Source organism: Marmota monax, unplaced genomic scaffold, assembly GCF_021218885.2.
Source record: "Marmota monax isolate L192 unplaced genomic scaffold, Marmota_monax_Labrador192_F-V1.1 WCK01_AAM20220418_F8-fsc00051, whole genome shotgun sequence".
Taxonomy (NCBI): Eukaryota; Metazoa; Chordata; class Mammalia; order Rodentia; family Sciuridae; genus Marmota; species Marmota monax.
The window spans coordinates 5,870,306-5,894,732 of record NW_026695202.1 but is presented as its reverse complement, the minus strand read 5'-3'; the positions used below and the strand labels follow the sequence as shown (position 1 = coordinate 5,894,732).

Sequence of the window (24,427 nt, the reverse complement as noted above, 5' to 3'; positions counted from 1 at the left end):
CTGACCTGGGTAGACTGGCTTCTTATCGCATAAAGGAAATGTCCTCCTCCTCTTCCAATTCAATGTGATTTGCACCTTTTTCAATACATCAGGAGTCTTGACTTAGTCATTTTGGTGAAGTAGTGGAAACAATTTCACAAGTGGTGTGTGTGTGTGTGTGTGTGTATGTCTGTGTGTGTGTGTGTGTTTCCAGCTGGTAACTATCGCCTAGGTGGTATTGGCTGTTCACCTTGGTAGAGACTGTAGTGTTCATTCATGCCATTGGGTAATTGTAGTGTAGCAATCCTGTGTCACATTTTGAAAGAATCCACCAGGGCAGTGATTCAGACTTAATTATCCCCGCGATCCGGCAGCTGGGTTAAGGCTGGAGAACACATCGACTTCAAAGGCAGAGGGCAGCGAAGGTGCTCCCCAGCTTTGGACACCTCCTGTGCTTGAGGTAAGTAAGAATCAACAAACTTCAGGTCTCTGCCAGCACCCATCTTGGAACAGGGATCTCTCGCTGGGGTGTCTCAGATCTGGTAGAACCCTTTGAAAAGTCAGCTGTAAAAAGTCCTGAGTTACTACTACCCTCTGCCTAGGCTTTTCTGTGTTTTATTCATTTTATGTCACTCATGTCCACTTGGTGTCTACCTAGGCAAAAGGTTTAATGAAAACTGGACCAGACTCAGGAAGATCCAAGTGTCAGTTTAGACTATCTGTTTAGTTTCGTCTGGTGTAGCAAAGTTAAGAGGGTTGCTCAATGGTCTGGACTGAGTTTTGCCTCCATTTCAGGGAGGAACCCAGCACAGGGGCAGAAAAACTCTATCTCATTTCTCCATCGGGGTGGTTAGGGCAGAGGAGCTATTATGATCTCTGCTTTGGAGCCAGGCCTTAAACTGTGTCAGTGACCCGGATCTTGCCAGAGCAAAACTGCCCTCTCACTGGCCTGAATAGTTGAACCTGTCGGTGTTCACCTTGGGGTCTGGGGAGGAAAGACTTACAGGATTTTTCAGGGTCCTTTTGTCATTGAAGATCTTGCTATAAAATCAGATGTGAGTGAGGGTGGAATCCCTTGAAACAGTCTCCAGTGCTGCCCACATTCCGTTCCTGTTGGTGGAGACTTCTGCACTCGTTCTGTCTTAACCAATGTACGTTGGAATATCCTCCTAGCATCGACGTCTTTAAACCCGGTGAACTTAATTTTCAACGTGTGCCTCTGCTTTTGAAGGCTACATTTCACTCACTCCTCGCTCCCTTACTCAAAGTTTTCCAGATCTGTCAAAGCTCTTGCCAACGAGCCGCAGTGGTAAGCCAAGCTGTGAGTCTCGGGAATGTTCTACACTGTGCTGGTGTTTTCTTATTCCTGGTCACCAGTGGCTCAAACAAGAACCATTTCATCTAGGGGAGCTCTTCCAGCTGCATGTTGGCACGGAACTCTTAACTACTGAGGTTTTGAATCTTGGAAAGAAGCAGTTCCTCAGCTGCCGAGAGGGCTCCTAAGTCATCTTGGATCTTTTCTTTTAACAAGCCACGCACCCTGCCCTTACTTGCCAGCCAAATTACTTAACCTTTAGGAGTCACCACCTTGCTTGACAGGCTTCCTGTCCTCCCCTGCCCACAAATTATCATCCTGACCAAACAAATCAACTGAAAGTTAATGTACAATCCATCCCTTTCCTTCACTCATAAAATTTCTAGAGGGAAAAAATATATATGTTTTTCTATAGACAGTTTTCCGTTCCTAAATCTCCATCCAAAAATATCAGTTCGGAAACTTCTTTTGACCAGGAAAGAAAAACAGGTTTTACTGCCAGAAGGGAATTTTAAACACTATCCATGCCCAAGAAAACACAGAAATGCGGTCAGATGCTTAGAAATTTCCAGTTGCTTACTGAATTTTTTCCACTTTAAAGATGGCATTGAGTGACTCCTATTTAAAATTCCCAGAAGAAAATAGAAAACCTAGCGTTTATCAAGTCATTCCTATAGGAAAACCATTCACAAACACTAGAATTGGGAACCAGAAGATTTTTATTCTTAGGTACTTGTGGGGTCTTGGGATGAGTCATTTGGACTTTATAAGTCTCCAGGTCCGGGTGTCTAAAATAGGGGCAAGAAATGACATCTACCTTGTGAGTTTTGTAAATGGTAAAGAAATATAAATTTATGATCTGGGTCGTTGTTCCGTTAGTGAGTGTTATCTCGGCTTTGGTTTAGTTGGCTTTTTTCCACTGTGGATGTGGAAAAATCAAACTATCTTATATAATTTTTTTCCCAACCTTTTCTAGAACTTTTCTTAGTTAACTGGAATCTCGTAAGCCAGTCAGCAAATATTTACTGAGGTTCTGCTCCTTCGTTTCACCCAGTCTAGGGGGCACCGACTTTTCGGTCTAATGTTTTTTCCTATCTCTTTCCACTGCTATGAAAATAGTTTGCTCTTTGATAAAAAAGACACTGCCACTTACAGTTCTCTCTCTTCTAGTGATATTACTGTGACCACACATCCATGTGGCCTCACCATTAGTTAAAATGTGGAAATGGTTCCATACCAATAGGCAAACAGCCACCAACCTGAGTCCCTGGACTGTCCCCCTCCTTCCCATGGTGCCACTCATGTCAACCTGACCTCCTCCTCTCCAGGACCCCTTGGCCTTCCGGAACAGTAAAGGATCAAGGAAGCTCCCACACAGGCCCTGGAGCAGCCTCCATTCTGAGCGTGGGCCGTGTGGACAGCACCTACCTGCCCACTCCTCATCTCTCCTCCAACCCTCAGATGGCTGGTTGCTCGGCAGAGCCCCTCCTCTCCCTCCCGATGCTGTCATTCCCACTCCTCTAGGCGTCCCCTGGGGTTGCTGCTCCTGGCCTGTCCTCAGGACCCCCCCAGCCCGGCCACCACTCCTTTCTGTAGATGGCCCTGCAGAACCAGACCAGTTTACCCTGCAGGGTTGAAACATCCACGGACACAGAAGGCCAAACCTGCTTAAAATACTGAAAAGCCTCAGCCTCTGATAGTAAAGAGTCACTGACCGGTGCTCCCAATGCGGGTGCCTGATTCAGTGTCACTAACCGGTGCTCCCAACTACCCTGGCCACTCCTCCAAGACTTCGCCGGTCCCCCCCATGATCCAACGTCCAACCTCCTGGGTCCTCTCCTAACTCTTACCTGGCCACAGGCCACTCCCCTCCCTCTGCCTGAACACGTGGCTCTCAGGGCTTCCTCTTCCTTGAGCACCTCCTCCAGGCCCCTGCCTCGATGTGTTTCAGGGGTGTGTGTGAACTCAGTGGCACCCGTCACCTGTGGGTCTTTGGCATGTGTGAGTGCAGCAGGGACAGATCACCCAGATGGGAAACCTCAAGACCAGAATCAAGGTCTGTGAGCCATCCCTCACTCGGCTGCCAGTAAAAGAAATCTACATCCCTGTCGCTGTGGGCACCTGTGCTTCTTCTGGCAAGAAAATAGGGTGGCATTGATTCAACAGGCGTAGATTGACCCATACGCTAAGCACGAGAGACATAAGGGTGAATAGACGCCATCCCTCTCCTTGGACAGGGTGTTTATTTAAAGACTCATCTGTCTGTCTAGTGGGAGCCGAGCACTGTGCTCAACTCTGGAGTTACAAAAGGAAAACAGAGCCCCTCGGAGGAGAGACAGACAGGTGGAAAGACCTCATAATACAGGGCAATACATACGAAGGTCAAGGACTGTCCTGAGTCCAGTAGAAACCCATCAGGCGCACTGACCCAACTCACAGCCTCATGAAGGAGCCGTGAATGCACTCATCCCAGTCAGTCAGTATGTCACCTACTGTGTGCCAGTCGCTGTCCAGGTTGCTGAAGTACTTCCCTGTGAAGACTAACGGTTTCCGTAGGGAAAACACAGGAGTAACCGTGCACTATGCCAGATGACGAGTGCTTCGGGGAAAATGAATCAAGGGAAGGGGCAGGGGGAAGCGTTCTGGCCTTCACAGAGTAAGAAGGAAGGCACCAAAGGGCTTTCGCAGTGGGGCAGAGGTGGGACGCGACCTGACTTTTATTATAAAAGCCTGCGTTGGCTGAGGTGGGGTGAAAACCCAGAAAGGGACAAAGGCTGGAGCCCGGTGACCAGCAAGGAGGCCATGGCAAACACCCACGCGAAGTGATATTGGTTGGAACCAGGGGGTGGGGGTGCCCCCCTGGAGTCAGATAGCATCATGTGTCCAATGTGCGTTTCCGCATCATGCAAATGTGGCCGAGGCACAGAGGAGAGTGTGCTGAGCCCAGAGGGATGTGACACGGTAAGGGACGTTCTCACAGAGGAGGACATTGGAGCTGAGCCTGGAGGATGCCTTCGCCAGGCAGAATGTGGGTGCCTGATTCAGGTGGTGGGGTGCAAGATGTAGACATGCGTGTGTGTTGCTGTTGGGAGAGTTGAACACAGTGTCCCCAAGAATGAGAGAACTTAGCAAACCAAGGAAGAGCAAATAGCCCAGAGTGGCCTGCTTGGAACACCACCACTTGGAAGAGGAGGCACAGTGACTACCTAGTCACCTGTGAAAAGTCTTGATCACCAAGCTAAGAGCTAAAGCCCAGTCTTGCAGGCAAAGGGGACTTGGCAAGGGTCTCTAAGCACATGAGGGATTCCTCACAGCCACAAAGACCATCTTTTTAATCTACCAACTTGTTTGTTCTAAAACTTCCAAGAATCCCTTCCCCCACCCCACCCAGTGTCCATTCCAGGGCACATCCCAAACATTGAGTTTACTATAAGGCTGTTGTGTTGTATCATATTATAATTGTGTGTGTGTGTGTGTGTTCACACACGTCTCACTCCCTAGTCTATGGGAAACAGAGGTCAGGGGCCACATGTTGGTCACCTCGACATCCTTAGCATCTACAACACATTCTGATGTGCTCAATAAATGGAAGCATGAATGGGCTGATAGACACGTGGACAGATGAATGAAGTTCTGGAAATCAGTCATGAAAATGAGGAGGGCTAGGGATTCTGAGTGGGACTGACCCAGGAGCGAGTCCAGGATATTAAAGGAGCCATAAATGTCTGTTCGTTGCAGATGCGAATGAAGGCAGTGCCGGTCCTCTGGGGATGCTTCCTCCTGTGGAATCTCTATACCTCCTCCTCTCAGACCATGTACCCTGGCATCAAGGCGAGGGTCACTCAGCGGGCACTGGACTATGGTGAGTTGACCCTTTCAGCAGCCGGCCTCAGCCCTGCCCCGTGGAGTCTAGGACCCACGCCCAGCAGCTCATGGCTTGGACTGTCTGGGGACTGCAACAGGCTCCCCTTTGGGGTGATCCCGTCCCTTATATGGAAGCTAAGTGCTCACCCCCTGGAAGGCACACCCACACACAGGCTCCCACCCCGCCTTCCCACACACATGCAAGAGGGATACCTCGGGGTGCTGAGTAAACAGCTCTGTAGGAGAGAGGAAGGAAATGTGAGAGTAAAAGCAACTCCGTTGAGCTTTAGAAAATGTCTGACTTCAAAGGGGACTTGGAGTCTTCTCCAATCAAGTGCAAAATTTAATGTGGGTGATGATTCTGTGCTTCTTGATAGAGACTCTGTTGTATTTATTTGATATGCAAAGGAGCCGGGGACTCTGAAAGGTTAAAAGGCCCTGGTTTAGAGGTTGTTTGTACCTAATAGGGAGAAGAGAAATGTTAGAACGTGGTTTTCTTTGGGCTAAACTGAGGTGGGAGCAGATTGTACCAAGGAAGGAGACTGCAAAATCAAAGTATATGGACCTATATTTCTCCTGTGGGAGATTTTTCCTGAGATTAGCTGGATGTAGTTTTGCAGAGCTCTCCTGGTACTGTGTGTGCGCCCACGCACACACCAGGGATTAAAGATGGGTGCTCTGCGGGGGGGGGAGCTTAACCACTGAGCTACATCCCCATCCATTTATATATATATATATATATATATTTTTTTTTTTTTTTAATTTAGAGACAGGGATCTCTTTAAGTTGCTTAGGGCCTCTTTAAGTTGATGAGGCTGGCCTTGAATTGGCAATCCTCCTGCTTCAGCCTCCCAAGTTGGTGGGATATAGGCATGTGCCACCTTGCCCAGCTTCCTGGTACTCTTTAACTGAAGTAGTTAATCCAACAACTACTAGTCTAACCTGAAAATACTTACATCTAACCAAGAAATTCCTCTCCAGTGATAATGCAAAAGAAATAAATGAGGGATTGAGGAAAGGAAGAAAGAAAAAAGGGGGAAGAAGGAGGAAAGGAAGAGTCAATTGGGGAGAAACTCTTTGTCTTTTCCCAGTAGCTCACAGGACACAGGGAATCTAAAACTGATCCATCTTGCACAATTTTGTGTGAAGGATGATGTGTACAGAATTACACACTAAGAACACGTGTGAAGGGCTGGTAGAGCGCTTGCCTAGCACGCATGAGGCACTGGTTCGATTCCCAGCACCATATAAAAAAACTAAATAAACAAAATAAAGGTATTATGTCCATCTACAACTAAAAATATCAAAAAAGAAAGAACAAGTCGGGCGCAGTGGCACAGGCCTGTAATCCCAGCAGCTGGGGAGGCTGAGGCAAGAAGATTGGGAGTTCAAAGCCAGCCCCAGCAATGCGAGGCCCTAAGCAACTCCGTGAGACCCTGTCTCTAAATAAAATACAAAATAGGGCCGAGGGTGTGTCTCAGTGGTCGAGTGCCCCTGAGTCAAGTGGGGACCAAGCCTTCAACACAGCAGCTTTTGGGGACATCTAGATCCAAACCATTGCAGGTCTGCTCTGCCTGATCCTAAACCTGCCCTCGGCTCTCTGTTCCTAATTGCTCTAAGTCCTAGAGGAACCGTTCTTTCGCTGGCTGTGGACTCACCAGCAAGTTCGTGAACTTCTCTGAGCCCTCAGCTGCCTCCCAGTGAAATTGGGATAAGGAGACACATGTCCCTGGGTTGCTTTGGGAATTTGGGAGAGACTTTCTTGGCCACTAGGAGTGGTCACTAGGCCGCAGGGCCACCTAAAATTGATTCATCCTGCCCAGTGTGTATGTGAATGACAATGTGGATAGAAACTCGTCCTAAGGAGAAGGAGAGAAAGAGGAAGTTCCAGGGAATGAAAGGGAGCAAATTCCATCCCATGCACGTCTGGGAGAACCCCACCATGTGTGTGACTATGACGCAGTAATAAAAACACGTGAAAGTTCTTTCTTGATTAACTATGAAGGTGGCTTCTCTCAAGCTCTTTAATGTGGGAGAGTGCTCTTCCCCCATGAGCTCAGAGAAATGTGTTCCGGGTGCTTCCATAGGAAAAGCCAACCGGCGACTCCCAGGGTGAAACTAAAGCAGAGGTCATTAACCTTTCCTGAGCCTTGGGATCCTTCCCGTGGGGGCCCGGGTGAAAACGTGGGTCCTTGTCTCTGGAAAAACCTGAGGCACATTTGCACACGCAACCCACCCACCGTCTCTCATTAGGATTTCAGGTCATTCTAGAGTGGCCCGTGGACGGTGGCCCTCAGGCCCCAAGTCCTTGAGTTTAAAGAATCTGGAAAGAAAGAAGAATGAGAAGGAACTTTCTGGAACTGACTACAGCACACAGATTCTGGAGCAAAACCGCTGAGATTTTGACGACTGTCTCCCCACCCCCTCATTCTTAGCTGTATGATTTGGTCAAGAATTAAGTCCCCTGGGAACAGCGTTCCCCTCTGTAGGGTGTGCCAGGTGATGACAGCAACGTCCCCTGCAGAATATTTCAGCTCTTCCTTCGCAGCTCACTGTCTTTTATCCAATGTCACCCCGGCCACATGATGGAAATTCCTCGTGATGTTAGCTCCATGGTCCTGGGCCAGATCCTTCGCCTCTCTGAGGACCAGTGTTTCCATCTGTAAAGCATAAACAACAATACACACTTTGTAGAGCCACTGAGTTCTTACCTAAGAGCATTTCCTGCTCAATAAATTGCATTTATGTGGCTAATATCATTACATCACTGTCACCTGGGTTATTATCACCGCTTTTTTTGTTTCCTTCACAGCTGTTCAAGCTGGGCTGGAGATGATTGAGGATATGATAAAGGAAAAGAACCTCCCAGATTTAAATGGTTCTGAGTCTCTTGAATTTCTGAAGATTGATTATGTAGACTACAATTTTTCAAAGTAAGTAGGCATCAAGAGCACTTTGTCTTTCATGTAAAAAGATTCACTTCGTCATAATTCAGCTTCCTTGTCTTGTTCTGTTCTGCCATCCTTATCTCTGATTTCCATTCTCAAGTTTGCTTCATGGCCCAACATGGCCACTGCAGTTCCAGCCATCAAATCCATGTTTTATGCAGCTGGAAGAAGGAAACAGAAAGGGTAAAAGGACCCTTAAAAGTTCAGTCAGTGTCTCTCTTTTAGTGAGTTCTTTCGGAAACTCTACCCTAATAAGATCGTGCCTATGAACAATAGATAAATGTACCAGCAAGAGAGATAGGAAAATTAGTTTTCCAACCAGACAACTTTGTCATCTCCAACAAATTCAGGGAAGTTTAGGGAAAGGGGAGAAATGGGTGTTCAGAAAACACTGCAACCTCTTTTGTAGTTGCTGACAAGATCCCCAAAGGCGGCACAGGGAGAAGATGCCTTTGCCAATCATGAACTGAATCTTAAAGGGGTGGGGGGTGGGGTCAGGCTTTTATAAGAAGTTCTCTGTGACTGAATCACAGATTGCCCAAACACCTTTCCAATCCAAAGAAAATTCCCTGCTATTCCAACTCTTTGAGGGAATCATTTCCCTGCTGTCAACAACGACCTTCTATAAAACTAAGAGGTTTCTTTGTGGGGAAGAAAGATGGTGATCTAGGGAAAGTTCCTAGTCTATTAGAAAGTCAGTCATTCAGCAGTATTTACTGAGCAGTTACTACATTCCAGGCTTTGTTTGAGGCACTGGGAATAATATAGTGAACAATACAGACACATCTCTTACCCTTAATGTCCAGCGGGAGAGTTGGACATTAAATATATATTCACAACTTCCTTAATTAAGCTAATTATTTAATTATAATGATAATGCCATAGCAGAAAAATACAGAAAGAATCATATACTATCAAGTGTTAGTGAAGATGAGGGGAAAAAAATCCAACGTCACTAATTATCAGGAAGAAACAAATCAAATCCACAATTCGATGTCCTCCTATCCCAGATAAAACAACTATTCCAAAAAAGCCAAAAGGTAACAAATGTTGGAGAAGATGCAGAGAAAAGGGAACTCAAACACTATTGCTGGGAATGTAAAGTGTTATAGCCCTTATGGAAAACAGTACGGAGATTCCTAAGAAAACTAGAAGTAGAACTACCATATAATCAAGCAGTCTCATTACTGGGTATATATCCAAAAGAAATGAAATTAGCATGTCTAAAAGAAATCTGCACTCAACATCTGTGTTGCGATACTGTTCACAATGGCCAAGACACAGAATCAACATAGGTGTCCATTGTCAGAAGATTGGATAAAGAAAATATGATACAAACATATGTAATGGAATATTATTCAGCCATAAACAATGAAATCCTGTCATTGTAGCAATGTAGAAGAAACTGGAGGATGTTGCATTAAGGTGAAACATCAAATGTTCTCACTTTTATGTGTGATTAAAAAGTTTATCTCTTAGGGGTAGATAATGGAATAGTGGTTACCAAAGCCTGAGGAGAATCTGAGGTGGGGTCCAGGGGATGGAGATAGTGTGGTTATCAGACATTGGAGTGTGTTAAAATAGGAATAATAACCTCTAACATTCTATAGCACAGTCGAATAACTAGGACTGGTAACTGTTAATTGAATATTTCAAAATAACCAGTGGAGAAGATTTGAACACTCCCACACAAAGAATAATAAATATCTGAGGTGATAGATAAGCTTAGTACCCTGATCTGATCATTGCACATTGTAGACACGTATTGAAATTCTACACCTTGCCCCCATAATATGTAAATCCCCATGAGCCAATTTTAAAATAATAAAATAAATTTCAACTGTTTTATTTTCTTTCTAAAATGTGATTCCTATAATTTTTAATTACATGTATATCTCCTATTTTTATGGGGCGGTGCCATTTTAGAAGGTGATTTACGATTTATATATGCACATGTGTTTTTTGGACTTGATAATTTCACTCCTCAGCATCCTCCCTAGAGAAGTTCCTGGGCACAGGCAGTGTGAGTGAGAATGTTCACTGTGGCATCATTTATAATACAGACATCCTGGAAATAACCCTGGAAATAATAATAAATAATCATTCCTAACGAAGGAAGAAATCTTAAATGTTCCATCTACAGCTTGGAATACTGTGCAGCAGATATGAAGAGCTGGCTAGGCCTACATGTGTCCAAATGAAACTATTTCCAAGACCTATGTTAAACAAATCTCCACCATTCTCTTTCCATGGTGGGACTCAGGATGGATGGTGGGGAGTAGCTAGGAAAAAATGCACAGATAGGTACATGGCAAATAATCCTGTATCACTATCATGTTCATGTTTTAAAGTTTTTCCTGATCTTAGCTCACAGCTGGGCCTTTCCCTGTGCTCAATCATACGCAGACAAACTCACCTGGGATGAGCTCACCTGCGGCACGTCTTCCCAGCCCCCCTGCGAGTAGCTCTTCTCTTGAGTGATAAGTGAAAGAGGTCGAGTGCCTTGCCCAAGGTCATAGGGCTAGAATTAAACCTGGCTGCAAGTTGAGAGCTCATTGCACCACACTCCAATGGCCCAGCTGGGGCTTCAGAGCAGTCTGAAGTCAGACTGAGGAGGGTCCCAGGTCCGCCTCCACCACTTACGTGTGACTTCCCAGCAACTGCCTCCCAGGATCACGGGGAGGCTTACAACGAGCTCGGGCACAGGCTTGCACACGCCTGGCAGGAAGTCCTCCCTCAGTGGGTGTTCACGATATCGTCCTTGTGCATGTGGCCATCTCGATGACAAGCAACCCAGGGCCTCACCGGTACCTGGGGTCACCTGCTCAACAGCCCAGAGAACCCCAGGGCGAGACAACTCTCTCAAATCAGTTTCTCAGCTAGGAAAGGTACCGGCCACCCAGAGGGCAACTGGGAGCAGGAGGAGGGCGTGACTTACATTGTCTCAGTGATGAGTAGGGAACGACACTCCTGTGCAGACGTCCTCTGATGTGCACCATAGTCCCCTACAAGGAGCTGTTCCCTCCAGAACACTGATGTCACCCACTCTGAGTAACACTACAGCTGCTGAAGGGAAAAATAATGACAGCGATGTTGCACCTGCTTTTGTGTTTAAAGAGACTCAAGGAAGTAGGTTTATTTGGTTATTTACTAATTTAATTCTGAACTTGCCCACTACCCTGCTCAACCAGAGAGCAGACGCCTCCTGCCAAGGCTAAGTGGAATCAGGAGGCAGTGCCCAGACTCTGCCCCGAAAACAGGAGGGTGGACAGTCACCCAGGGCGGGGGATGGGCAGTTCTACAACTGCAGGTCCAGTGTGGCCTGAGACGTGCGGACGCTCTCTTTGCTCTAACTCGGTTTCCTGTTTCTTGTCTCACAGCATAAAAATCAACGCCTTTTCATTTCCAAATACTTCATTAGCCTTTGTGCCTGGGGTGGGAATTAAAGTACTGACCAACCACGGCACAACCAACATCAGCACAAACTGGGCCATAAAGTCTCCACTTTTGTAAGTATCCCACCGAACACCTGCTGCTGATCTGGGGCAAAACGGAACAAAAATGGGAAAATGTATAAATTCACCACGATTTTCTCGGCGAGGTTGGTCTTCTCTCAGTAGTAACAATCCTTCTCCAGAGTGAGACCGAAATCAGCAAATTCCCTGCTTGCAGTGTGTGTGTGTGTGTGTGTGTGTGAGAGAGAGAGAGAGAGAGAGAGAGAGAGATTGAGAGCGTGCAGAGCAGCTGATCGAAGTCATGTAAGACTTCCCAAGAACTGGAGGCCCCTGAGTGTCAGAGGAACAAATGTGCGCCCCATTTTAGGTCCACTAGCAAATCACTGCATGACCTTAAGCCTCTCGTGGAGGGCACTTTCCCCATCTACAGGGACAGCCATGGGAAAGGGAGCTTCCTAGCTCCCGTGGAGGCCGGAGGATGGTAGGTAGATGAGCCCCACTCTCCTCCTACCAAAAGCCCACAGAAAAGTAGAGGTCAAATTCAAATACCTTGGTTGGTGCCCCAGAATACCACATTCATTCATTCTACAACCGCTTGTTGAGTGCCTACTGTGTACTAGTTCTCCCCATCTCAAGAACTCCAGTCTTCTAGAATGTACAGAAATGACATCGTCTCCCTGTAGGCAACACATTCCGAGAAACAGGCTTCATCTCCGTGCCTCGCCCAGACTGCGATAACCTTACATCTTTTTTTTTTTTTCTTGGAGCAGCCACGACTCGGGAGGAGCTGATCTGTTTCTCTCTGAAATCTACTTTACTGGTATCATTATCCTGACCCAAAATGACTTTGGCCACCCGGTTCTGAAGCTCCAAGACTGCTATGCCCAAGCCAGCCATGCCCACGTCTCATTTTCTGGGGAACTCAGGTGAGTGGGAACATAGTGGTGGGGCATGGCTAATCCGGGGCTGGTTCTCAGCACCCGCGGGAGGTTCACCACTGGCAGATTGTGGGCCCCGGTAAACTCTTCTTTCTTTTTCCCCCCCTAGTGTCCTGTATAACTCCTTTGCTGAACCCATGGAGAAACCCATTTTAAAAAATTTAAATGGAATGGTAAGTCTTCCGTAAAACAGCATTGGCAGTAGGTCTACCAGTAAGCCCTCACTGAGCACCTACTGTATGCAAGGCCCTTACACACTATCCTTTGCAACTCAGTAACAATTTCTCAAGTCCCTACTCTATACCAGCCACATGGTAGGTGCTAGGGAGATGAGTGAAATTACTCCCCTCTCCAGTTTCTCACCCTACAGTGGGCAAACAGCCAATAGAAATTTATTTATTATGTATCTATTGCATGCCCCACACTGGTCTAGGATCTATTGGGAACATGAGAGTGATAAACTTGTCTATTTAAACAAACAAACAAAACTTAGGCTTGTGAAGCAACAATTGTATGAGGACTTGAATCTAGTACATAATTACATGATGATTAGATTGAATCTAAGACATTTTAAGAAATGGAAAAAATTTGAACTAGAGGATGCAAGACTGAGTAGTGCCTCTAGGTAGAATTCGGATACGTAAGGAACAGGGGAGAAGAAAAGCTATTTCCAGATTATGGTGTAAGAATAAATTAAGAAAGCAGAATGTCAGGATGCCTCCTAACGCTATAACAATCCTGATTCCAGTGTCTGAGGAAGGGAAGGATGGAATTGGCTGTGTGCTCTTTCCAATCATCTTACCTTCTCTGAACCATATTCTCATATTTCGGGGAGAGACAGGGACAGAGATGAGGACCCGAGCAGAAGGATGAGGATGATGGGGTCTGGCTCCCTCATCTCCCCAGGGCTCAGGTCTGTGCTTGTCAGACAGTAGGTGCTTAATGAAAGTCAGTAAGAAGCTCAACCCTCCAAAACACCAAGCTGTTTGCCCCCCAGAGGCTGCAGAGCTGGTCAGGGGACTCTGGAGTTTCATGGTCTTCTCCATCCCGACCTGGCAGGGATGGCTGGCAAATAGGATGTCACCTCCAAGGTGACCTTTCCCTTATTAAAAACAGGGTGTGGTCTTTTAGCTTCTGACAGGAGGTCAATAAATGAATTATGTCACAGCAGCTAAGCTTCCCTGGAATTTCTATGTGGCTTGGAGATAAAAGATCTTTGCATCCATGATCCTCTCTGAGCCGCTGGGGGGAAAAAAAAGAGAGAATGTTCAGACCCCAGCTGTCTAGCTGTGGCACCCTCTGTTCTTTGCTTCTCCCATCTGTAAACAGAGGAAGAGTGCCTACATCTCAAGGCTGTAGCAATACTAAAATGGAATTAAGGTTGTAATTGCTAACATTTACTGAATGCTTACTCCACGCTGGGCGATTTTATGTCGATTACTTGCATTTCTACTTATAACTTGATGAGGTAGATATAATTATTGCCCCCATGTTGCAGATAAGGAAACCGAGGTCAGAGAGCAGAAGTGGTTTCCCAAGGGATTCAACCCCAGGCTCGAGGCTCCCTGATATGAATACGAACCTCCCCCCCCACCCCAACCCCACTTGGTCTCACAACATTCCCTAAACAGGTCTCTGATCTCATGGGCTCTCCAACTTGCCCGGGGGTAGTCAAGTGGCTCCAGCTGTCCAGGCAGGGCATGAGCTGCTGATAGAGGTGGAGGGAGGAGACGTCACCTCCAGCAGTGAGGAAAGGTAGTCGCTCCAGTGGCACGTTCTCCAGGTGTGACAGCAGCAGCATGAACTGGGGCACATGCCCTCCCCTGCCACAGGAGGAAAGCCTCAGGCTAAGTGGGTGAGGTCTCAGTTGCTATGGAGTTTAGCCAGCATTCAATGACGTGCTGCCCAAATAGACAGGACTCAAAGCCCACGGGTGTCAAATAACTTAAGGGAAAATCATAGTGACCGAAGGGGTAATGTCTCCTAACCAGAAGGCTTGCTTTCAACATGATAACATGCTTTTTATTTTTCTCTCCGATTTCTTTGGTGGCCAGCTGTGTCCCATTATCACAAATGAGGTGGAAGCGCTGAACGTCAACCTCAGCACACTGGAGGGTGAGTCTCAGAACCGGGTCTCCTGGTGATTCTCTTCCCACCTGCAAATGCTGCTGCTTCACAGATTTGCTTGGCAAGGCAGCGAGTGCCCACTCCTCTCTGTTCCTTCCACCCTACAGATTCAAGTCCCAGGACTTCAAGTGGCAGGATGCTCCCTCTGCAGAGAGCATGTCCCCTGGGCTACTAACCAGCTTCCTCGTGCAGAAGGGGGTTGCTCCAGGGAACAAGAGGCAATTCCAGGAGCTAAACCCTCACAAGTTCTAATTCCAGCTTTGACATTAAATCCATCCACTTCAAAATGAGTGACACTGACCTTGACCACATTATTCCCCTGTTCCAACCCCTTCAGTGTCTGCCTTCAGCATGGAGTCCACACACCTTCACCTGGACTGAAGGCTGGTTAGACTCTGCTCTGCTTACCTGTCTCTGCTTCGTCTTGCTCCTCTCTCTGCACCTGCAACCACACTGTTCCCAGTGCTCTCTCGCTCCCGGCCTGGGCTTATGCCTGTCCACCCTGCCTGGAAGCGCTTTCTCCCCTCCCTCCATTTCTTCCTTTAATAGATATTTCTGCACCAGCAGCCTGCTGATCCCTGCAGATCACAACCTTTCCTCTCTCTGCCCTCAGTCCTATTCACTCCTCTTTAAGATTCAGCTCAATCACTGTGTTTCCCAAGAAATCTTACTTGACCACCCCCAACCTACAAAGTGACACCTCTCGATGTTTGCACAACACTTTATATGTATCTCTTCCTTCGTGTTCCATGCATTCACCCGAGGATGGTGTAGGAGCACCTGAAATCGGCTGGGCACTCACTGATCTTGGTGCTGGGGATGTAGCAGTCAACTTGGGAGACAGAAATCTCCACCCTCACAGGACTAGAGGGATGAGCCAGACAGAAAGCAAGATAAGCAAGTAAAATCTGGTTTATGGCCGTGATAAGTAGTAAGAAGAATAACAAAGCAAGGGAGGAGCTGGGTGAAGGTTTCCATTTCAGACAGGGTGGCCAGGAAGCACTGATGAGCAGGTGGCATTGCAGGAAGAACCTGAAGGTAGTAGAGAGTGAGCACCCCCCAGAGCTGGATCGTCTTCACCCTGACTCTGCTGATGCGACAGAACTACACAGATTGTAAGATGACAAACCGTGGAAGTCTGTTCATCTCAGAGTTGTGAAGACTGGACAGTCCAAGATAGAGGAGCTGCCTGGGGGTGAGGCCTCCAAGTGGAGTCACAACATGGCGGAAGGGCAAGAGAGTGTGCCTGAGACAGAGGGAGGAAATCTAGCAGCATTCGAAACTAATTTACTCCTGAGAAAAGGGCACTAATCCATTCATGAGGACACAGCCCCGAGGCCTAAGGAACCCTCAAAGGCCCCACATACCAATATCATTATATTGACCATTAGGTCTCAACCTAAGTTTGGAGGAACATTCAGACCACAGCATGCACAAAGAACATTCTAGGTAGAGGAAATCACAAGCTTAAAGGCCATGAAGCATCCAGGCATGATGGTGCAAGCCTGTAATCCCAGTGGCTCAGGAGGCTGAAGCAGGAGGATCACGAGTTCAAAGACAGCCTCAGCAAAAGCAAGACGCTAAGCAACTCAGTGAGACCCTGTCTCTAAAAATATATATATATATATATATATATATATATATATATACAAAATAGGGCTGAGGATGTGGCTCAGTCATTAAGAGCCCCTGGGTTTAATCCCAGGTCCCAAAAAAATAAGCAAATAAAAGGCTGTGAAGCAGGGCCTTCCTCCGAGGGTGTTGGTGGAACAGTGAGGAGGCCATACTAGGGACAGAGGGAGTGTGGGGGAACAGCAGGTGATGAGGTCAGAGATGGGGAAAGGGATGATTCAATTTTCAGGACTCTGGAGACACTGCAAAGTCTGCTTGGTCTGAGATGAGGTTCTGGAGGGTTCTAAGCAAGGCCCGTATGACCTGACTTACTATGCTAACAATACCCAGGAAGGTTGGGTGGGGACAAGGATAGAATTAGAAATAGTGAAGTCCTGACCTGGTATCAGGGCAGCTGGCCCAGGGTGGGTGGTAATGATGGGAAGACATGTTCAGCTCCTGGATACACCTTGAAAATAGACGGTGGTATTTGCTAGCAGCCCAAATGTGGGTCATGAGAACTTCTGGTCGAGGCTCACTTTGGGTTTTCAGCCTAAGCAAAGGAAAACTGGAAGAATGAAATTAGCATTTACTCAGATGAGGAAGAAAGTCAGAGCAGGTGGGTACGAGGACCCTCAGCTCAGCTTTAGATCCTGTCTTACTAGACTGCATTATAACTTCCTAGTTTTATGTCTGCCTCCTCCCTCAGACTATGAGCTGGAATTTTGACTCCTCTTTATGTCCCCAGTACCAGGCCCACCCAGCCCCTACCAGGTTAATAAAGACTGAATGGGTGAAGGGATAAAAGGAAACGGGTAAGAGGACTGAGGGATTGATGAGTGGATAGACAGATGGATGGAAGAATGTGAATGGGGTGGAGAGTAGGCAAAGAAGATGGAATGGAGAAGGAGCTAGCCAAGGATTCCCACATCCTGGCCTGCCTACTCTGAGCCTCATTCTCCTCTCCTGCTTCATCGGCTGAGTGGTGGGGGATCCCTCCACATGGGACACTCAGACACATTTCTAAAATCATAATGAGGTTGGATAATGTTGTGCACCTACCTTAGCAAGTTGCTTCATCTCTTCTTGCTTCACATCTCCCCCAGCAGATGTGATGCTCAGGTAGCTTCCCCTGGAACAGAGAGGAAGTCTTCACACCTCCAAGCACCGTGGTCAGAAGGCAGCTCTCCCTAAGCCAAGGCTGCCTTGCCACACCTACTGTTTGTCTCAGACTCTGCAATCTTTCTTCCCAAGAACTTCACCCACCACTATCCCCTGATTCCTTTGCCTTCTGCTTTTGTTTCGAAAATGCTAATACAAAAAAAATTTAATTAAATTAATAGCTTTTGCATGAGAATTTCCTGGTTACTTTAACTTCATGGATTTTTATCTTCTCTCTCACAAGATCACTTCTCTGAAAAAATTTCTAATTGTGATAGTAATTGCGTGTTTATTATTTTTAAAAATGAAGTTCTAGCTACATAGAACTCTAACATTGAACTCGAAAGTCTCTCAATCCAATATATACGGCTTGATATTTGGAAGGGACTTTGTGCCAATTTCCTTTTTTAAAAAAGTATTTATTCATTTATTTTAGTTGTAGTTGGACACAATACCTTTGTTTATTTATTTATTCATTTTTATGTGGTGCTGAGGATTGAACCTAGGGCCTCGCACGCACTACGTAAGCACTCTACCACTGAGCCACAATACCAGCCCCTGTGCTAATTTCCTTTTCAAAGCTATAAACCGAGCATGGTGGCACACACCTGTAATCCCAGAGGCTTGGGAGGCTGAGGCAGGAGGATCTCGAATTCAAAGCCAGCCTCAGCAACTTAGCAAGACCCTGTCTCTAAATAAAATACAAAAAAAAAGGGGGGGGGGTGCTGAGAATGTGTCTCAGTGGTTAAGTGCCCCTGGGTTCAATCCCTGGTACCAAAAAAATAAATAAAAATAAAAATGAAACTCTATAGTTTCATTGTGTGTATATTCACGAAGATATCGAGGGAAGTGCCTAAACAGGTGTGCACCAAAATTTTACCTAATTTTTATTAGTGTAACATGATTAGGACACAGTTTTTAAAAGTAAACATGTATTACTTATTTAAAAGGGGGGGGGAACTGTTATTTTAAATAGAAAATTAAAAACATTGTTCTGTCTTTCTAGACATTATTCATGTATTATAGTATGCTTTAGTGAATATAAATTCTCCTTTTTCTCTTTTGCTCACTTAGTTATCACCAAGATCGACAACTATACTTTGGTGGATTTTTCCCTGGTTGGTCCTCCAGAAATCACTGAGCATTACCTTGACCTGAACCTGAAGGTAAACTTATGATTCTCAAAATCCTCACCTGGCTGTTAATACTTGGAGAACAAAGATTCTATGCAGAAGAAAATATGCAAACATGCTCTTCAAATAATTTTATCTTCTTTCTAGCTACTCCTTCATGTTCGGGCCTTTTCAAAAGACTCTTGAACCCTTTCTTGATGGGTTTAATGATTGTTTGCAGACAACATATGTCTGCCTTCTCTGTGAGAAGCATCAGGAGGTCTTTGTCTCGGGGAGTACGTGGGAGACTAGGAGCCTGAAAGTAGGGAGGCCTGCCTTTATTAGAACTTAACACCTGAGCAGGTCGTACATATTGGTACTTCTGTTCACGACTCAGGCTGGTGGGTTTAACTGAGGGCTGCTGGCCTCTGTCAAGGCCGTATGTCCATGGAAATGGCTGTCCCTGAGCCTGGAAAAACATTCCTCCTCGTGCTTATGTTCAGTTTTGCCTCAAGGTGAATGTCCTTGTTCTTTAAAGTGCATTTTGGCTTGCCTTTCACTCAGAGTCTTTCAGATCCGTTGAATGCTGTTCAATGACACCTGATGGCTAATGAGAGCAGCATTAGGAATGCCCCAAAATGCTTCAAGCCATTTGGAGTTCTGGGCTCTTCTGAGTGTTTTCACAATTTCCCAAGTAGCTGGTAGTCACAGATTTTGAAGGTCAAGGGTCTGATACCTTGGGAACTGTTCAGAGGTGGCCCCATTAGCCCCTCCTTCCTTTATCTGAGAAAAGTACCAGCCAGGAGCTTGTGCTGTGTACCCCCAGATGGACAGACACGTCCAAAGGTGCACAAGTCAGCACAGCTTTGAAACAGTCACGGCCCCAGGGGTCAGCAGGCCTTGCTGTTTTTCTCATCCCTGCCGAGTTTCTGGAATGTTCCATATTGGGACGTGACAGGGTCCACCTTCTCACTCCCGCACAGTTGAGTTTTCCTCTGGTAACTGGCCTTTGCTTTCCCACAGGGCGTATTCTACCCTCTGGAAAGCCTCGTGGACCCCCCCTTCTCTCCAGTTCCTTTTGAGCTCCCGGAACGCAGGGACTCCATGATCTACATCGGAGTCTCCGAGTATTTCTTTAAATCTGCATCCTTCGCTCATTTCATAGCCGGGGCCTTCGGCATCACCCTCTCCACGAAGGAGGTGAGCAGAGTTGGCGGATGGTGACCACTGGCACCATTGCTTAGCCTTTTTCTAAGCATCACATTCTGGGATTTTCGGGTCCTAGTGTTGATTTCTGGGCCTTTGGGGGCTATCGCTCCTAGCAGGACCATGAATGAAGGAACATGGAATGCAAGTTGTGATCAGGTGGGGGGCTGTTGGGTTTCCAGATCCGTGTGTTTGTTTTTACGTGATATCTGGCCACTGTTCTAGGCTGAGTTTAACTAATGCTAAGATTGCCTTCCGCCACGTGTTACCTACAACCTTTGGTCATTTCAACTTACTTAACATCCCTGTGCCAGAGTGTCCTCACTTGGGAAGGAGCTGCACACTCGCAGGCTTTTGGTGGCACTAAAAAGTTTAAGTGCATGTGGAGCCCCCAGACCAAGGCCCAGCACAGAGCAGGTGCTGTGTAGCTCTTGGTCGTCCTCAGGACTCCCGGGCTGGGTCAACAGAAGCCCTCCTGCTGGCAGTAAGCGCGTGTGCCTCCCTTCTGTGAGAACACTCCCTCCAGCCAGTCAAAACCTTTTCTTGAGCATCCCTCTTAGATCTCCTCCTCCTCTGTGCCTTAGTTATACGGGTAGTTCTAAGTCTTATGTTCAAGGTGGTAAGTGTGGCAGCAACAGCTACTTTATGCACTAAAAGTTAGACACTTCTACCTTTGGACCGAAGGCTGTTTATCTGTGAAGGTAAATTACATGAGCATTCCTTCTCAGTCATCTCTGAAGATGACCACACAAGCCTTATTGTTGCAGAATATCCCCACACGGGTGCCCCTATAGGATACACACAGAGTACAGCTTATTCGGATGGACTGTAACCCCTGTCTGACCTTGGGTGACTTACTTTACTTCTCTGGGCCTCAGGTTCCCAGGGGTTGGACTCTAAAGCAATAGGTCACCCTAAATGTTTTATCTTCATAATTCATAAAATTATAGGGGACACCACGTTTGCCCTGAAAAGACATCAGGGTAAAAGCCTTACAGTGACGTGGTGTGCTTGTGTTTCAGATTTCCAAGCATTTCATTCAAAACTCCCAAGGCCTTGGCAACGTGCTCTCCCAGGTGAGTGCTCTGGGTTGGAGCCCCTGGTTGTAGGCTTGTTTTGACTGAAATCACTTGGGGGTGGGGGGGCTTGTGGGTTCTTGTATTTTCTTTTGATCCCAGCATGGGTTCATCTTTCTGTTCTTAAGAGGTTGTTTGTTTTGTTTTTTTTTTTTTAATCAAATATCCACCTATATTTACTAACCAGTATCTGGAAAAGTAGAATTAAAGTATAGGTTAAAGTACTATTAAAGGGGGGCTGAGGTGGTGGCTCAGTGATAGAGTGCTTGCCTGGCATGTGTGAGGCACTGGGTTCAATTCTCAGCACCACATAGAAATCAATTAAATAAAGGTCCACTGACAACTAAAAAGTATTTTTAAAAAAAAAATACTATTAAAGGCCTGTGAGTTCATAAAATAAATCAGTTCCTTCCACATGGTTCCACCACACCTGAAATAATTAGTTTTATTTATTAGCTTAAGTGAAGAACTCAATCCTTGAGTGAAGGGTAGATGCCCACACTTGTGACCTTAGTGAAGCATCTATTAACAGCATACCTTTATGGCAGACTGAGTTTGGGACACGAGGGACCTACAGGCTCAGGTCTGCCTTCAAGGATGATGACACTTTAGAGAAAGAAGCTCCACTCAAACAGACCTAGGCTCAAATCTCAGTTCCACAACACTTTAGCTTGAGCCTTGAGAAATCCCCTAACCTCCACACGACTCACATTCTCCATTATGAATCAGGGGTACAGATACAGACTGAACCCGCCTCAGGAGCTTTTTGAAGATTTGAGGAGATAATACCTAAAGCCCCTGCCACGGTAGCTGGCACCCTGGATGGATGATAAACGTCAGCTGTAATTTCTGTTGGGTTTTCTCGTGCTATTTTTATTACTACAAAAGAACTTTCTTCTATTCTAATTCCATGGTGTAAAATCCAGTTCTCCCAGACCACCCCACATTCACGGTTTCCCTTCACCCACTCAGTCTCTGTTTCTTTCCTGAACGGGGCAGATTGCAGAGATCTACATCCTGTCCCAGCCCTTCATGCTGCAGATCATGGCCACGGAGCCTCCCATGGTCAACTTGCAGCCGGGCAACTTCACCCTGGACATCCCTGCCTCCATCATGATGCTCACCCAACCCGAGAACTCGACGCTCCAATCCATCGTCTCCATGGACTTTGTAAGTCTGGGGGCCAGGAGGGCAGCCTGTGGGCGCCATTCCCGTTGTTGCCAGGGAACATTGACCAGCAGCTTCTAAGTGTTTGGAGGAAAAGGCTGAAGCATCGATTAAGAGTGAGGATAAGCCGGGCTTGGTGGCGCATGCCTGCAATTCCAGAGGTGCGGGAGGCTGAGGCAGGAGGATCCCAATTTCAAAGCCAGCCTCAGTGAGACTGACTTGCCCACTGCACAGAATGCCAATCACTGTTAATGAGTTTGGGAAGAGAAAGTTTATTCATGAGGCGGCCACATGTGGAGACAGAGAGCAAGTCAAAAATGCATCTCCCCAAGGATAGGGTTTGGGGATACTTATGGCTGAGGAGTGGGGAAAGGTGATTGGCTCAGACTTCATCAAACTTCACCCCTGGGACCTACATGTCAGAGGTATTATCTGTAGTCAACTAAAAGCAACTAAGAACAGGTGAGGTCTAGAGGACTTGTTCGGGAACCAAGAGCAGGTGGTCTGTTCGGAGTTTCCCTCAGTTTCAGAGGAGGGGTGTGGAGGGGTGGGAGGCCAGACTCACTCCCCCATGCAATGTCAAATCTCTCTCCAATCTCTGCATCCTGTGTTCCCTCCCCACTACCTCAGTTACATGGATAGCTGGATTTCCTTTTTCCTCAAAATAAAGCAATCAAGGTGGAACTCAAGTTCACTTGATCAGATGAAGTCCAAGTGCAGTCTGATAGGAGGGAATGAATACAATGAACCTAAGCAAAATCACAAGGCCTACACAGAGAAGAGAGGTTAGGAGAAAAGAGAAGAATAATCTAAAGAGCCTCAAATAATAAATCTTTATAGTTTCCCTAGCTGAAAGGCAGGATTTTCAGAGCTATTTCTTGCCAGCTTCTTTGAATAAGAGGGAAAGTTTGGTTGATGATGCTTCCACTATTGGAAACTTCAACGTGTGGCCCAAACAGACAGATTCATTCACCTTAGTGACAAACGTTTTTGTTGTCTGCAGGTTGCTAGTACCAGCGTGGGCCTGGCTATTCTGGGACAAAGATTGATCTGCTCATTGTCTCTGAAAAGGTAAGATCAGTTGAACAAATGCATCGACAGACCCCAGATTCAAAGTCGCCACAGAGAACAGGTGAAGGTAATCCTGTGTGAACAAATTCTTCAGATCACTTCAGAGTATGCACTTCACTAAAAATCGCATTGTGAAGTTTTCCTTTTTTTCTTCCCATTAGAATACTACTAAGATAAAATAGGGAACAAAATAATTGTAAAAAAAAATCTATAATCTAACTGCTCAGTCTATGCTGCAGCAATAGGAACAAGTTCCCCTTCATCAAATTCAGAGATCATGGTCTTAGGAAAGGGCAGAAATCTTTTAGAGTTACAGAGTCAAGTTTCAAATCGCTTCTTGGTTCTCTGATCCCAATTGGGTCTAGTAACCTCTTTGAGCCTCCGTTTCCTTATCTGTAAAGAAATGAAGTTGGATTGAATTGTGTCCAAGGTACCTTCAGACTCTGATGATGTGGTCCCATTACTAGAACACAGTTTATTCAACAGGACCTTGGCCCGTGGCCCAGATGGCTCTCAAACGCAGGCGATGCAGTATGGAGGGGGGCAAGCAGGTCATTGAACGCCAATTGCCATTTGGAAAAATTGTCTTCAAAGTGCATTTTCTTTGGTGCAATCAACCTGATAGTTGAAGTTCTGATTGAGACATGGGGTGAGAATTTACAGAAAGCTCAGCTGTCCCAGACTAAGTCTTGGAAAGAAGAGGAAACAGTAAGACAGAATAAAGGCAGAGTCAGAAAAGAAACGAACAGGGGGAAGTCAGTGGAGCGCCACAAGTCAACCTGACGGGTAGGAAGAGTGCTGTGGAAACACAGAAAATGTTTTCAATAAACTAACGTTTTTAATGGGGCTGGGCTGGGGCTCAGTGGTAGAGCACTCGCCTAGCACGTGCGAGGTGCTGGGTTGGAGCCTCAGCACCACATAAAAATAAATAAAATAAAGGTATTGGTGTCCAACTAAACTGAAAAAATAAAATGTATACATATATTTTTTAAAATAAAATAATGGTAAATGGTAAAAACAGAGTGCAAAACTGCAGAAGCACCATAGTGAGGGGTTGTGTGAAATAACTTCACATCTGACAAAGGAAGTGAACCCCTCACATGAAAAGAGTCATGTTAGAATATGAGATTATGAGATCTGGGGGAGTGTATAAAAATATTCTTAGTAATTATATTGTTTTTCCAATAAAAAGAATACAAAATTTCAAAGTATGTTTTCCAAAGAGAAAAAAAAATCCAAGGGGCTTTACTTAAATTTACTGACCCTCAATGCAGAGCTGACTTTGCCATGATGCCCAAGAGGCATAGCCCCTGGTGCCCCAGGAACCCAACTTTAGGAACCCAAGAAAATGTTTTCATATATTTAAAATAAGAACTTAAAAAAGAATATATTCCAAA

At 46.1% G+C, this 24,427-nt stretch overlaps 1 protein-coding gene across 1 annotated transcript in view; it reads left to right on the top strand.

Moving 5' to 3' along the window:
- Positions 1-242: 242 nt before the first annotated feature.
- The window catches only part of Bpifc (BPI fold containing family C), a 37,807-nt gene continuing 13,622 nt past the window's right edge, over positions 243-24,427 (top strand). The window contains exons 1-12 of the mRNA XM_046429725.2: positions 243-439; positions 5,033-5,156; positions 7,971-8,091; positions 11,487-11,615; positions 12,332-12,487; positions 12,609-12,672; positions 14,554-14,614; positions 18,473-18,564; positions 19,534-19,710; positions 20,739-20,792; positions 21,792-21,962; positions 22,963-23,030. Coding sequence (XP_046285681.1) covers positions 5,033-5,156; positions 7,971-8,091; positions 11,487-11,615; positions 12,332-12,487; positions 12,609-12,672; positions 14,554-14,614; positions 18,473-18,564; positions 19,534-19,710; positions 20,739-20,792; positions 21,792-21,962; positions 22,963-23,030 — 1,217 coding nt within the window. The 5' untranslated portion in view covers positions 243-439. The remainder of the gene's footprint in view (positions 440-5,032; positions 5,157-7,970; positions 8,092-11,486; positions 11,616-12,331; positions 12,488-12,608; positions 12,673-14,553; positions 14,615-18,472; positions 18,565-19,533; positions 19,711-20,738; positions 20,793-21,791; positions 21,963-22,962; positions 23,031-24,427) is intronic.